A 17,500-nucleotide genomic window follows, 5' to 3' on the forward strand; every position below is an offset into this window, starting at 1 on the left:
ATATATATATATATATCTTCATACAATAAAAGGAGAATCCCCCAAAATCAGCTTCAGAATACGTTTTTCAGTAGAGGAGAAAATAATTTAGTGTGGCGCGTCTCAGTAAAAAAATCCACGTGTCGAAGGGCAATTAGCTGGTTTTGGTGGTGGATCCACACGTGAAGAATGAGAGCCATTGGATTACAAGTGAAGCCACGTGTCATCTCGTAATTGGGTCACAAAAGACGCAGCTGTAGAAGACGCTGCACTGAAACGTACGAGAAATAATGTGGTCGACAGCCTTGACAAGTGGCGTGCGTTCGTTGGTTGAATCGAGTGAGTGCCGGGCCCCATCTGGAGAAGACCTCTGCAGCGCCTGTCCATTGATGCGCTCCTGTTGGCACGTGTTACGCACGCATAGATCTGAAACATCCATCTGTTTTGATCTGAGGGTCATGAAAAAAAGCCGGTTTTATTTTTGGATTATTATTTATTTATTGATTTTAGAGTTATTTGTGGTCCGATTTTGTCTGATCCATCCACTACTACCAGAGACCCTTAAAAAATTTTCATAATTAAAGCTCCGCCACATATGTCACACCGCGAGCTTTTCGGGCCAGACCAAATAGAATTTAGGTCACCATACTCTAGCACGTTTCTTTTATGCCTTTTTTCCCATTCATTTTTTTAAAATAATTTACATATCAGTTATTTTGAATAGATCACGCACGTGGCTTGAAATCATTTTCCTTTTCACTATTGTTATTATTATTATTTATTATGTTTATTTATTTTTAAGTGATTTTTAGCTCGATTTTTAGCACTGTTTTACTCTGAATTTTTTATCCTGCACAGATAAAAATATATAAATAATGTGTATGAATTATAACCATTTTACGACCATCTTGCACAAACTTTCCAATACTACTCACATGAAAATGTTGTAAATAATTCTAATGAAAAAATAAATAAAAATGTGTTGAGCTAAAACAAAATCAAATCACACCCCATTAAATAAAAAATAAATTCAAACAAAATATAATAAAACTAATTAAAAACACAATAAAATAAGTTAGAATTTTTTTAGGTGAGAGGTATTTTTTTTTCTACTTTTACTTTTTTTTGAAAAAACAATTTATATAACCGTTGTTTTAAACTAATAGAGTGCATCGCGAGCCAAAACTAGTGTGTGTGTGTGTGTGTGTGTATATATATATATATATATACACCTTAATGGAGTCTAACGTAAACAATGAGAAAAACAAATAACTGCCAGTTATAACTGTGGCTAGGTAGTATATATGTTGCACTCGTTTGGACGGTGCCTCAGCGAGAAATAAATAAATAAATTTTATGTATTAATGGAAACTCAGCCACAGCTAGCTGGTGCTCAATCATTGTCCTCAAAGTTAATTTAAATAATTTTCAATATTAATTTGATTAATTTATCCGTTGATTGAAAGTATTATCTAATTGAGTTGGCAAACTCAAAATATTTTTTGTGGTTAGATTAATGAATTTGGAATCAAACTCGTCTCGTGACTAAAGATCAGGGATAATGAAAAAGAAAACAACTTAAGTTTCCCATTATAATTATGTAACTCACTGAGAAATAAACCAGTCTATAGCTTACTTATCAATCAATGAACAACTTAATGCACATTTAATGGCAGAATCCAAAGCAGAAATTCCTATAGCAAATATTTCAATAATATGAAATGCATGAAAAGGCACTACAAATAGATTCTAGCTTCACACCTTAAAACATCTTCAAGGAACTCTCTAAAATTTTAGTTAAATTTCAACTAAAATAACTAAAAAGTTATTTTAATTAGCAATTTTTAAGTGATTTACTCCAACTATACTCTCTATTTTAACTAAATATAGATTATTTTAATATTTATTAAATTTAAAATATAAATAACTTTATTGAATTAAAAAAGAACCTTTGCATTTATTATTATAGTTGAAAGAATAAAATAATACAAAAAATTAAATGACTAGCCTCTGCATGCTAGTTATATATTTAGCTAGTGTGAAATGCATTCTCCAAAACAACTAATTTAACTAATAGTTAGAGTGGGGAAAAGCAACAAAAAAAAAAAAAAAAAAACTAAATCATTAGCCATTTTAATTAAATATATGAAATGATTAGCATAGTTGGAGTTCTTACTATAATTTTCATCTAAATTGAAAAAAAAAAAAAAGACATAAACATGAAATCTTTTTATCGCAATTTAGAATCAGCCGATGTTAAAATTTAACCTAAAAGCTCCGCACGCTCAACTTATTTAAATACACAAAGGAATCTCTTGGTGCTCGCAAAATGCAAAAGACAAGAGAATCTTCTCTTACTAGGTATATCCAAGTGGATCCACATAATATATTTGTATGTATATAAATATATATATATATATATATCTACATATATATATATGACTTTCTTCATAGTTTAATTAAAAATACATCATCTCACAAGCAAAACAAATTAGAAATATTCTACTAAATTTAATACAACAGACATATATATAGCTTTCTTCATAGTTTAATTAAGTAATACATCCTCTCAAAAAATAACAAAAAACAAAAGTACTACATCGGACAAAGCAAAATGGTTTACTTCCGATCAAATTTCAAAATCAGAGATAGTGTTATTCAACTATACTTGTTTTTGTTAGCGTTTTTTTTCCTTTTTCTTTTCAAAAGGGTCAATTGCAATAGAGAACGCTTTGACTTATATAATAAATCGGTTTGGCTCAAGCAAACCAAAAAAATACAAAGAGTGAAAAAAAAAAAAAAAAAAACTTCTTTCTTGTGCTCAAGTACTAATTATAAGACAGCATCCGCCATTGGTTGGCAAGAAAAGGACTATATAATTAATTAAGATAGTAGTGCGAGAAATAGTGTGTGTATATATATATAAGAAGGTTTTCAAATGTTGTTCTTTCCAGTAAGAAGTGAGGGAAGTGGATCGTGTAATAATATTAATACAAAGATTTTGTCGTAACAAAATAAGTCAAGTTTGCCGGTGATGAGACAAGACGGCTTCTAATTATCACCCCATCTGGAGGACAATTAGACCGTCTGCATGGTATTTATGAAACGCTATCCTTGCCGACCTAAATAATCTTTGACCATGTATATACACACATATATATACGCTATATATAACGTTATTATATGCATATATAGATAAATAGATGTATATGTATGTGTGAGCATGTTTAGTGCTAATATGATTAATTAAGGAGCTTGGGATTACATCAGAGGAACTTGCATTATTTTGTAAACGAAATTGAATTTCAAAATGTTAAAAGTGGAAATGGTTTAACATTAAAAAGCTAAGGGTATTTGTTTAAACACAAGTTGTGTAGTATATCATTCTCTTGACAAGTACACAAGCCAAATATTACGTACGCGTATTTCGCTGTTTCTTAACAACCATCGTCAAATCCGCCGGCAAAAATAGTAAACTGTTTTTAGGTCCCTTGCAACCACTCACATACATGCACCGGTATATATATATATATATATATATATATATATGTATATGTATGTGTGTGTGTGTGTGTGTGTGTGTGTGTGTTTTAGGGTGAAACAAAAAGCAATTTCTTTGGTCATTTGATTCAGGTATATCTATATCTTCGTCAAATTAAACTATTGTCATGTACGCACATTTTACGCTACAATAGCTGTTGGATAAAAACCTTTCTGATTTGACATAACTGACTATCCGACAACAATAACGGAGCAGATTATGTATATATATACAAGGATTGAAAAATCATGTAAGTAATATTTCTATATTGATGTTTTCACAAATTAATGGCGCGTTATTTCAAACCATAATTTTTAGTTTTGTTATAGTATTTTTTTCTCATAAAAATTTTAAATTTTAAAAGTCAAAATTAAAAGTACTAATTTGAACACATATATCAAACAGAGCTTAAATTTCTGGTTTTAATACGATTGATATATGGGGTAAACTCCCATAAACACATCTAATAGAAAATGAATGAGACTTATAGCTTAGAAGACTAGAGCATGTGGCTACGAACCATGGTGTTAGTCGTCAGGGATTCAAATCGATCCTCATCTATGGCTTTATATTTTTTTCCCTTAAATACCTTAAAATTTAAATATAGTATGCAAAATTTAAATATAGTTTGCCTAATCAACATTTTTTTTCCATGCCCTCGAAAAGAGGGATATATATATATATATATATTTCATAGAAACACTTATGTGTCTTTTTTTCTTCAAAGGAAATTTTCGTTTCAAATTTAACGAGCTATATACTTAAATATAGTCGAAAATGATCACAAACTATCAAGGAACTTTATTTGTGCTAAATAAACAATTATTTATAGCTATATGCATATATAATCAGCACATATATAAAAATAAATTATTTTTAGCTCTATATAAATATGTAGATTAGTAATAATTAATGTCCGAAGGTAACAATATTTATGGATAATATTGTTAATTCTAGTGATTAATTATTGTTAAATATACATATATACACGTGATTATTGTTAAATGCATAATATTTAATTATTATCAAATATTTATAATTTTACCAATATTAATAATTATTGTTAAATAATTTACACACACATATGGAACGCACAACAAGGTACGTACCACGTGAAAAATAGCAGTGATTAAGTTAAAATAATATCACTTTAGATTGAGCGATTATGAAAAGCAGGTGTTATATCAGATTAATAAAAAAGCAACAGTTTAATAATATTTCTAAATCACCACGGCCGTGTTTGGAATTGATCTCGTTTTTATTTTTTACATTTTTCAAGAAACAAAATGAAAACGTTTTTAAAACGGTGTTTGACGCAATAAAGACAAAAAATAGAAATGAAAATAATTTTTTGGTTTAATGTAAAATAAGAGAGAAATGAAAAACGACTTTTAGTTGTTTTTCATTTTTTGTTTTCATTTTCTCCTCTCTCGAGCAGAGAGAGAGAAAGAGAGACATTAATGGGTTTTTTACACTGAAAATAATCTTTTAATAAAATTACTAAACACATTTTTAAAAATAATTTATGTCTGAGATTGAAAACGTTTTCATTTTTATTTTCATACAAAAAATAAAATTATTTTGGAACGAGTTCTAAACTCGCTCCACATTTTTTTAACATGGACAAAAGGAAAAACAAACCAGTTCAAGCTCCTCATTGTCGTTTTCCAAGTTCATTACTGCCTATATATATATATATATATATATATATATATATATATATATACACACACACACACACACACACACACAGAGAGGTACACGTACAGCACTTGTTTGCCGGTTGTTGAAGAAACAATATTAATTATCATCCTCATTATAATGATTCATTAATAATTTATTGTTAAAAATAATCGGAGACTCTTCATTGAGCCAACACTAGTATTAGAGCCTAACAAGTTAAGAATTAGCTTAATTAATACAGGTTTTGTGTCTTGCATTTCAACTGGTTACAGTTCAATTTGATCGTATTAGATTTATATAATCAAAAAACTGTATCAAAAACCTACCCTAATGTCTGAAACAATTAATAAAATCAATTCAAGCAAATGAAAAGCAAATTACACGTTTTTAATCCACTGTAGTTCTCAAAAGTTGACCCAAAATCAACGGGCTTTTGTTTCTCGAATCAAGGTCAGATTATGCTACGTTTACCAAAACAAGATTAATTGCTTAATCACATCAAGAACAGAAAAATTAAGTTATAATTTTTATATAATTAATCATGGTTGTTGCATTAGTAGACAAAAAATTAACCTACATTTTAAGTTTTGTTGTTCACCTTGAAAAGAAGCTTACGCTTCTTTCTCGGTATATACTACTGAATATAACTATTATTTTCTCTTAAATTATAATCATGACGGGTGTTGACAACTAGTATGTAATTAAAAACTAATTGTTTGATAATATTCTGCAGAACGTTAAGTAATATTCTTGCTGCTGCTTTCGACATCCATTTGGGTATGATGTGGAGATAGGAATTGAGCTTTAATTAAGAACCAGTAGAAAATGGGAGAAAATTTTAATTTATAGAGAAAAAGGAATATTCATTTTTAGTAAATATAGATGAGTGATGAATCACGGTAACGTTTTTCTCAGCTAAAAAAAGAAAAAAAAAAAGGGTGCTAACCTTGTGCTTGGCCAGAATATTCTTTTGGCTACTGTATAGTTGAAATTAAAAACTAAATAGTTGCTAGAATTTCATATAGCTACTACGAGATCCACATTTGAAGAATGCATCAAACTATTAGTATTTTTATTATTTGTTATGTCATAATAAACTATTATATGTTAGAATTGTGTAGCTCACTAAGCTTTTTAATGAGATCCTAAAGAAGAAGTATATGCCTGATGCATGGAGGAAAAGTATTCTTGTCCCCATCTTTCAGAATAAAAGAGATGTGATGAATTGTAATAATTATAGGGGCATAAAGTTAATAAGCCACACTATGAAACTTTATGAGAGAGTTATCGAAAAGAGATTAAGGGTCACAACTACCATCTCAGGTAACCAATTTGTCTTCATGCCAGGCAGATCAACCACGGAAGCCATTTTTTTTCTTAGGATGCTGATGGAAAGGTACAGAGAAGCCAAGACGGACCTACATATGGTCTTTATAGATTTAGAAAAGGCATATGATAGGGTGCTGAGGGAAGTTTTATGGTGGGTGCTAGAAAAGAGAGGAGTGCATGTGAGATATATTAAGGTAATTAAGGACATGTACGATGGGGTGGTCACAAGTGTAAGGACTGTTAGAGGCTACACAACAGAGTTCCCCATTCGGATTGGCCTTCATCAAGAAGCTGCTCTTAGTCTTTATCTTTTCACCATCATGATGGATGAGCTGACAAGAGAAATCCAAGATAGAGTTCCTTGGTGTATGCTTTTTACAGATGATATAGTTTTAGTTGATGAACATAGGGAAGGAGTTAACCGTAAGTTAGAACTGTGGAGACACACTCTCGAGACAAAGGGATTTAAGTTAAGTAGGACTAAAACTGAATACATGCACTGTAGGTTTAGTAACTCAAGTAATCAGAGTGATGGAATTTCTTTAGATGGTGTGGAGATTGGGGCTTCTAGGAAGTTTAGGTACCTTGGGTCTATAGTGCAATGCGAAGGAGATATAGAAGAGGATATTCAACATAGGATTAAGGTAGGGTGGATTAAGTGGAAGAATGCTACGGGAGTTTTATGTGACGACATGATACCTATTAAGTTGAAAGGAAAGTTCTATAGGACTGTAAGTCGCCCAGGTATGTTATATGGTAGTGAATGTTAGGCCATTGAGAGACAACATATATCTAAGATGAGTGTGGCAGAAATGCGTATGTTAAGATGGATGAGTGGCCATACGAGAATGGATCGCATAAGGAATGAAGTTATTCGTAGTAAAGGAGGTGTAGCACCAATAGAAGATAAGGTGTGCGAAGGCCGCTTAAGGTGGTTCGGACATGTCCAACGTAGACTGCTAAAAGTACCAGTCTGTGCTTGGGAGGACATTTGTATACCTAATACTAGGAGAGGGAGGGTTAGACCAAGAATTACGTGGACCGAAGTCGTTAGGAAAGACATTCTAGATCTAGGCCTTCAGGAAAGTATAATTTCGAACATAGCCATGTGGAAAAGTGAAATCCATATAGCCGACCCCAATTAAGTTGGGATTAAGACTTGTTGTTGTTGTTGTTGTTGTTGTTATGTCATAATAAACAATTATGAACAAATATATATATAATTAATCATTGGCTAGGCCATATAAAATAATTAAGTGTACCTTCCTTTTGTTTCTACAACATATTACAAAGGCGCGGGGATGTTTCTAAGCTCGTGTTTAGAATTGATCCCGTTTTTATTTTTCACGTTTTTCGAGAAAAAAAAATGAAAACATTTACAAAACGGCGTTTGGCGCAATAAAGACAAAAAACGGAAATGAAACCATTTTTTAGTTTAGTGTAAAATGAGAGAGAAATGAAAAACGACTTTTAGTCGTTTTTTATTTTTTGTTTTCGTTTCCTCCTCTCTCTCGAGCAAAGAGAGAGAGACACACACACATTAATGGGTTTTTTATACTGAAAATAATCTCTTAATAAAACTACTAAACACATTTTCAAAAATGATTTCTGTTTGAGATTGAAAACGTTTTCATTTTCATTTTCATACAAAAAATAAAATCATTTTAGAACGAGTTCCAAACGCGCCCTAAATTTTTTATTTTTTAGTAAAGCTAATTCTCTAGTTGATTTATAGCTTTCTTAAGCAGAATATTACTTGGGGGTTTCGTGATAAATTATGAAAAATAAATTGTAAGACTAATATTATCACACTATAAATAAGCGTTTTCTATCATTCAATCCCCTATACTTTTAAAATAACTATAATCTTGTTCGTCCAGCAACATAAAAGAGAAAAAAAAAAAACCTCATTATTTGTTATTTGCCTTCGCTTTTCAATTTACAAGGAGAGAAAATTAGTGAATTCACTCTTTAAATGTATTTTTTCTAAAAGATTTTTACAGTTTATTTTTAATTTATACCCTTTTAATTAATATAATTCTCGGATTAAAGGGTATTAATTAAGTGTAAATGGTAAAAATTCAAGATCTATACATTCTGAGAAATATTTGTCTCCTTTTTCCCATTTAAAAAAATCTAAAATACAAGAATAACTTTTAAAAAAACTTGGGGAAATGAGACAAATACCACTTAGAGTGCATGGATCTGAATTTTTAGTTCTCATTCTTGATTAATATAATTTTTTATCAAATAATTATATAGTCAAAAGGCTACTGATCAAGAATAGGGGTAAAAATCTATACATATACACTCTAAGAATAAATTCAGTAATTTTCTAAAAAATTTGAGGCATAATATAAAAAGGATCTTAGCAATACTACAGAACTAATGTAATTAAACTATGCGATATTCATTAAATTCCATTATATTTGCTTTTTTTTATTTATTCTAATACGATTTTAATCTGATATTTGACAATTCAGATTTCTGGTATATTTGTGTAGCTCTCTTGATTATCAAATTACATTATAATTATAGAAATAGAAAATTAGTGTATAAATTTTTACCGAATTATTTGATAAACATATTACAGCTCAACACTACACGATAAAGTAATTTTTTTTTCCTTTTACTTTACCAAATATACTCTTTTTTTTCTTTGTTGTTAATTTTTGTTACGAAATTTTGTTAAATATTTGCTTAGAGATAAGGGAATTTGAATTTTATACTACCAAAGAATTCTCTCTCTCTCTCTCTCCTTTTATTTTTAAAGGAATTCCCGTTTCTGACTTTCCTTATATTAATTGTTGACATTTGCCATCAACTTGAATTTGATATAGAATAATCCTTGCCATTTATTTGATTGACTTTATGCTATCATTGCGTTCATGACTTTCCTTATTTCGATCCACTACTACATTATCCAATTTGGGTGCGTTAACTTGTTAAGAATCGATGGTATAGAGAATGAAACTTCAGCACTTTTTTTTTTCGCCTCTTGTTTTTTTTTTGTTTTTTTTTTTGTGGGGTGGTGGGGTGCAGGGTGCTAAAGCTTGATCAATTGCCAACGAGTATTATTTATTGATATCATGCACATAATATCGTTGCACTTGATCAATTATTTTGAAATATATTATATGGTGTTGAGACTCGAACCAGTCCATTTTATATAACTTTATAAATGTATATAATAAACGGACTATACGATGAAAATAAATAAATATACGTATTCTTTTCCCAGAATATATATATATATGTGTGTGTGTGTATTATATGTGAAATATATATGAATGTTATTCCGGTGTTTAGTTTTAATTATTTGCCTATACTGATTAATATTTTTTTCATCAAGTATATTGAATACAACATACAGAAATGTTTAAGTGAAACTGTGAAAGGTTTAAGAGGGGGAAAAAAAAAAAGGAAATACTCGATGAAAACATCAGAAAAAGAAAAACTTGCATTCTAAAAAGAATTAATATTGCGTAAAATGAGTATAATATGACTCGTAAAAGGAACATTATCAATACATGATAATAGATAATAGTTTGTAAATGATTTATTCGAAGATAGAAGAAAAAACCAGTACGAAACAAGAAAACTAAGCTTATATATATTAGTCCAAGCAAAATTTGACGCATTCTATAAAACAACAGAGAAAACAGTCATTTGTAAAACGTCAAAACCAAATTAAAGGTAAAATGAAGTTTAAGTAATGCAAAGACATTTACATGTATGCATGTACATATATATATATATATATATAGCGTTAATTAACGCTATCGATCAAATGAATATCACTAGTATTTTAATGTTGTATACTTGTGAAAAATTCCTTACGTGTTCAACTTATCAAACCTTATTTTATCAGTAGGCTGATTTTTGTTTATATATATCATATACAAATAAGTAATAACACATGCCTCAGTTCATCATAGAGGGTTCATTTGATATGGTGGTTAGTCATCACTTTGGGATGAGTTTTTAAATACTAATACTTTGAATTTAAGTCATAATAAAAAGATTGTGCATGTAATAGCATTGTAGAAGTTAATCAGAAAAGAATAAACAACTTTAGCAAGCTTGCCCTTTTGGAAGATATTTATCTAAAGCTAAGTATATTAATTGAAATTAAAAAATCTAAAGCTTAGTTTCCCAATACATGTAATGCAGTTATATATAAGAAGAAACACACATATTCATGCACTCAACATGCGATGTGTACATATATATATATATATATATATATATATATATATATATTCCCAAAATCAAGTCTTGCCCAACTAGATATATGTTATCATTCAGAGATCATAACATCATGAGCAGTGAAAATGGAAATATTTTAATCTTAAAAAAGCCAGTGATATGTACTGTATGGCATTGATCGGGTGGTGATCTATGTAAAAATGTTCAGAAAGCTATATATAAACCTTATAAGTGTCTCTCTTCGATCAATCTCAAATTCAGAATATATTTTGGGGCTTTTTAAGGCAGGCTTTGAAAGCAATTTTGGAAGTTAATTTATAATGGTAATTATTAGTTACTAGTTATAGTGTCCCTTCACACAAATATGGTCTAATTTTTAACAGCGACCTTTAACAAACCATCTCTTAATCATTTTTAATATTGTAGTAGCTAATTGTTATATTCACGTAATATTTATGAAATATCTTTGTCTTTTTTGTGGAGTCTTATGTTTCATTATTCGTATGGTGAAATCGTGTTATTTCATGCACATTTTCAATCAACAAGTTGATTATTAATATAAATTAAATAAAATGTTACTGCAGCTCAGATTTTCACATAACTGATTAGCAAGCATCATATCTTTATCTACAGTTTCTTTCTTCCTTTTTTTTTTTTTTTCTCTGAAGGTATATCTTTATCAACTGTTACAAATACAAATTATATCACCATCACACACATAATACAAGTTAACCCTTTTTATGGAGAAAATTACATGATAATCCTTTAAGATTAAATAGCACCCCTATCTGCTACCATCAACTTAAAAAAATAACAAAAACAAAAATATAAACCAACACTGCACACATCAAAGCTTTTCATACATACAAAAGTGGAGAGACGCACGTATATGTTTATATAATCAACAAAATTAATTAAAATTAACTCTTTGATCCAATTAAAATTAACTTCAATATATGTTTTTTTTAACAACTCGCGCGTGCTCTATAATAAAAACAATTTTCAACTGTAAAATATGCATTTAGTCTGGCCGTTCCAAAAATTCACAAAATTGTCCCATAATTAAAAGCATTAACATGATATTAATCTTAATTGGTTCTCTCACCCAACCATGTTTGTTTCACCTAGCAATAGTACTTCTTTGCCCTAGTGGAGCCCTTGGTGTGATCCAACCTACAAGCTTACTGGACATTCTTATTGCAATTGAAATTGAAAGAAAACGAAGTTAGTGGGTGTGTAAGAGTTGTTTTCGTTATTTAGTTATTTATTTTTATTTTTTGGGTTACAAATATGGAGGTAACCTTCTTTTTTTTATTTAAAAATTGGGTCCAACTTTCATAAGAATTTTAATTATTTTTTTAATTCGATGTGATAAGTGATTTTTTGAATAAGACGGATTCTATCCAACTCAAATAAATATTATAATTGTAGATCTAAAAAAAGAAATACTATGCTCAATATAACAAGCAAACCACTACAATAAACGAATTATTTTAAACCATTCATTAGATAAAAACAACATATATAGAGGATTTTTTCAATATGTATTATTTCTGATTTTCTTTTTTGAAGTGTATTATTTCTTATTGACGTGCATATAACTTTATAAGAAAAATAAATGTGAACTCCATAATAAATAAAATTTTAATTCTTTTAAAATGGACTCTGCCTTCAGCGTAGATTCTTTTGACTGATACCATAAGGAATCTGTTGCCAATTTTAATTCTCATCCGTCTAAATCTTTTAGACGTGACACTTAAAAGCTATAAATCTAACAAGTGATTGTATGAAAATGTAAAAAAACGTGAAAGCTAAATAGAGAACCACACCAAAACTCGTCACCACTACCTAATGCATTTTAAGTGAAGATAAATATATATTCAATATGAAATTAAATACATGAAAATAAAAAGAAAAAAACCCTTCGAAAGAGAGATTTTTTTAGAGAGGATTTTCTCTTCAATGATTTAGATTGTCGGAGTTTAAGACGAACGTGAGAAGAGAAAAAGAAGAGAAGATTATGCCTAAGTGATTTTTTTTTTTCAACTCAATCTTAGTGCAGAATATGGAAACAGTTCTCATCCCCGAAGTCATGTGTATGTTTTGTTGCAAAGCACACTTTAACATGAATATCTTTAATTTTTTTCAGCAGCTCTCCAATAGTACAGAGATTTTCAAAGGAAAAAAAAAATTAAATATTGTATGTAACTAGCTATGTGCCGCCGGAAAAGTAAAAACAAAACATAGCTTTAGTATTTTATCAACAAAAAATAAGAGAAAGAAGAATATACTTTTTAACACTGAGAATATATAATGTATAAATTCTTAAATACTGAATGACATAATAAGTGATATCATTTTTGTGATAAAATAAGAAAAATATCTACTAGTAGGACATTTTTTTTTTTAACTGTCTATCAAATCCACGTATAATAGACTACCAGGTCAAATTAGAATTATATCAAATAAAATATGTCAATTTAGTAAAACTCAATGGAGATCCACCAGTTAAAAAAATATGTGCTACTAATGAAGTTTTTTTCATAGCCTATCAAATAATTCTTTTAAAATTTTATCATAACAACTCACTTATTACGTAAGTTCAAATTAAAATAGTTTGAAATTTCTCATCATTCTAATAGAGATCATACCTTTGCCACGAGTATACGTGGTAGTAATTCAACGATGTTAATATCTATAATACATAATTATGGGGTGATTTCCGTAACAAAAAAAAAAATAAAATTATGGGGTGATTTCAGCACTGTTATCATCTATTTTAACCAAATATGGTCACGATGGAAAAGAAACGTCAAGTAGAAGGATGTAGAACTAGGTTGAGCCGGTGGAGCCGGCAAGGGGTGACGTGGCGAAGAAGTCTGACGTGGAAACCTAGTAAGCCTAGTCAAAGGTGCTTTTTTGAACTCTTTTATGAGTAACTGAATCGTAACTGCCATTCGGGAGGGAATGAGTTTTTATGTCGTTTGGTGACTTGTTGGTTTTGCGATTTTGTCGCAAAGGATATATATTGCTTTCGCAACTGAGCTTTCATTTTGATGATTTCTACGCCACTAGATTTCTGCTCGAATGTCGGAGGTTTTTTTTTGCTATGGAGCTCTCCTATTTTACTGCCTCTCTATTTCCCTCCCACTTTTTGTAATTTTTTATACTTGCTTAGAATTCTTATCTTTTCCAGTTTTCCAATAAGAAATGTTTTGAAGGGTTTTTGAGCTATAAATTCTGGTTCCTGAAACATGTAAAATTAGGTTGAAGCCAAAAATGGAGCTTATTAGATCTCCACTTTAATATATTATAAACGGATATGGATTATGGAACTCAAATGTACTTCAGATTTCACTGTTTTTATTAATTAATTGCATCTGCAGAAACCAATTTAGGTAACAATAAACTTGAGTACATATGTTTTTCTTAGCAAATAGAATATCAATAGGTTTAAAGAAAATAATATGGATATTTGTTTCTTGACCGAACACAGGTATCTTTTCGAGATTCTATTCTTCTTTATTTAGAAAGAATAAAAAAAACGATGAAGTTAGTATAATTGAGTACTTTTAGGCCGATAAGAGAACATGTGGTTAATTAATTAGGGAGGGAAATGTTCATTAAATTATATATGTGCTGGCCCATGTATCAAAGAAATGTATCTTGAATTTGCAAATAAATTATTTTTTTTTACCCAATATAGTAAATCATTGTAAGTGTACATATTTCTTTTCGCCTGCAATATTAAAGTAAGAATTTCCAATTGTGAACTAAGGAAAGTGAAAACATATATGACATATATATGAAATAATATTGTACTGATGTCCATGCAAACACGTGTAAACTACAAACAACAACAACAAACCTTAATCTCAATTTAATTGGGGTTGGTTATATGGATTTCATTTTTTCACGCAGTTATGTTTGAAATTAAAACTTTCTTAAAGGCCTAGATCTAGAATGTATTTTCTAACTACTTCAGTCCACGTAATTCTTAGTCTACCCCTCTCTCTCCTAGTATTAGGTATAAGAATGTCCTCCCAAGCACGAATTGGTGCTTCTAGCGGTCTACGTTGAACATGTCCGTACCACCTCAAACGGCCTTTGCGCACCTTATCTTCTATTGGTACTACACCTACTTTACTACGAATAACTTCATTCCTTATGCGATCCATTCTCGTATGGCCACTCATCCATCTTAACATACACATTTCTTCTACACTCATCTTAGATATATGTTGTCTCTTAATGGCCCAACATTCACTACCATATAGCATAATTGGGCGGATTATAGTCTTATAGAACTTTCTTTTCAACTTAATAGGCATCCCGTCGTCACATTAAACTCCCGTAGCATTCTTCCACTTAACCCACCATGCCTTAATCCTATGTTGAATATCCTCTTCTATATCTCCTTCGTACTGCACTATAGACCCAAGGTACCTAAACTTTCTAGAAGCCCTAATCTCCACACCATCTAAAGAAATTCTATCATTCTGATTACTTGAGTTACTAAACCTACAATGCATGTATTCAGTTTTCGTCATACTTAACTTAAATCCCTTCGTCTCGAGAGTGTGTCTCCACAGTTCTAACTTACAGTTAACTCCTTTCCTATGTTCATCCATTAAAACTATATCGTCCACAAAAAGCATACACCAAGGAACTCTATCTTGGATTTCTCTTGTCAGCTCATCCATTACGATGGTGAAAAGATAAGGACTAAGAGCAGATCCTTGATGAAGGCCAATCCGAATGGGGAACTCTACCGTGTAGCCTCCAGCAGTTCTCACACTCGTGACCACCCCATCATACATGTCCTTAATTACCTTGATATACCTCACATGCACTCCTCTCTTTTCTAGCATCCAGAATAAAACTTCTCTCGACACCCTATCATATGCCTTTTCTAAATCTATAAAGACTATATGTAAGTCCGTCTTGGCTTCTCTGTACCTTTCCATCAGCATCCTAAGAAGAAAAATGGCTTCCGTGGTTGATCTGCTTAGCATGAAGCCAAATTGGTTACATGAGATGGTAGTTGTTGCCCTTAATCTCCTTTCGATAACTCTCTCCCAAAGTTTCATGGTGTAGCTTATTAACTTTACGCGTCGCGCGTAGGGAACGCCCCAACAGATTCTATTTGAGTGAAATCCATGAGAGTGACTTATTTTTACGCTGACCGTCAACCTATTGCAACCCTCCTCCTTTATCCGGGCTTGGGACCGGCTATACAAACGCATAGGCGGAGTTACGTGTAAACCACAAGCATGCATTTTATTTTTCTCTCCTCAAATAAAAGAACTACAACAATTCATGGCATTGAAAATTAAGACATGATCAAAATTAAGCTTATTGCCCCCTAATTCCTTAAATTATCATTTTTTTTCTTCCTCTATGAACAGTATCTTCTCTAGGACGGAATTAGCCCAAATAATATTTTATAACAATAATAAAAACCTATGTAGTACACTAGTACTAGACGTATAGATTGAGAGGGGGAAAATAAATAAAGATGTGAAAATGGAAGCCATATACATATACTTTAATCAATTGGTACTGCAGTTAGATATTTTTTTTAAAAATTTCTATAAGTTTAGGGGGTACTATTGTAAAGTAACAAAAATAAATAAATAATCAGAAGTATGATTAAGACCTGGTGTGTATAATAAAACGAAACAACTTTGGGATCTGCTGCCCATCATAGTCGATATAATTATACAAACTCTTAATAATTACCTATAACACTAAACACAAGCTAACTTTTGTGTCTCTTTCTTCATCTTTTTTTGCTTTCACCAAACAACTCCGTCTTATATAAATTCCTCACCGGTTATTACTACTTCCCACACTTGCCCCAAACAAACCAACACACGACAAAATAAACCACCTGAAGTACACCAAAATATAACTATAGAGAGCGTTAGTTGTATGACTGATCACCTCATGGGCTCCGCTGTGGCCGTGGCCATGGAAATGATGATGGACGACGATTTCGAGCTCGATTTATCGAGTTATAGCACCACGACCACGACCACGAATACGATGGACCAAGACGACCGGGGCTGCGCATGGAACGCGTGGTCCCCGGTCCTGGACTGGACCGCCCTCACTGGCGGTCATGACGACTTCCACGACCTGATTGAGTCGATGATGGACGACGACGACAACGACGATGACGGTGGAGACCTCCTCAGCAACACGAGCAACTCCACGCCATCGACCGGAACGGAGGTCTCGTGCGACGAAGTCGTCGCCGGTGGTGATGTCTCCGACGATGCCAACAAGGGGGTTAGGCTCGTCCACCTCCTGATGGCGGCGGCGGAAGCCCTCGGAGAGGAGAACAAGAGCCGGGATCTGGCTCGGGTGATATTGGTTCGGCTCAAGGAGTTGGTCTCTCCGACCGACGGCACAAACATCGAGAGGCTGGCGGCGCACTTTAGCGACGCCCTCCACTCGCTGCTAGAATGCGCCGCCACCGGAGCGCACGCTAAGCACCACCATCACAACCACTTCATCGGGAACAGCGGCGACAATCACCATCACCACCAGAACGACGTCGTAGCGGCGTTTCAACTCCTCCAGGACATGTCCCCGTACGTGAAATTCGGGCACTTCACCGCCAACCAGGCCATCCTGGAGGCCGTGGCCCACGACCGCCGCGTCCACATCGTCGACTACGACATCATGGAGGGAATCCAGTGGGCCTCGCTCATGCAGGCCTTGGTCTCCCGCAAGGACGGCCCACCGAGCCCA

General features: G+C 32.0%; 1 protein-coding gene across 1 annotated transcript in view; it reads left to right on the plus strand.

The window, feature by feature from the left end:
- Positions 1 to 16,675: 16,675 nt before the first annotated feature.
- Positions 16,676 to 17,500, plus strand: part of LOC21403076 (nodulation-signaling pathway 2 protein) — a 1,578-nt gene continuing 753 nt past the window's right edge. The window contains exon 1 of the mRNA XM_010093064.1: positions 16,676 to 17,500. This exon is cut by the window's right edge and continues 753 nt beyond it. Within this exon, the coding sequence (XP_010091366.1) occupies positions 16,676 to 17,500 (825 nt within the window).

The sequence above is a fragment of the Morus notabilis genome, unplaced genomic scaffold (assembly GCF_000414095.1).
Source record: "Morus notabilis unplaced genomic scaffold, ASM41409v2 Scaffold570, whole genome shotgun sequence".
Classification (NCBI taxonomy): Eukaryota; Viridiplantae; Streptophyta; class Magnoliopsida; order Rosales; family Moraceae; genus Morus; species Morus notabilis.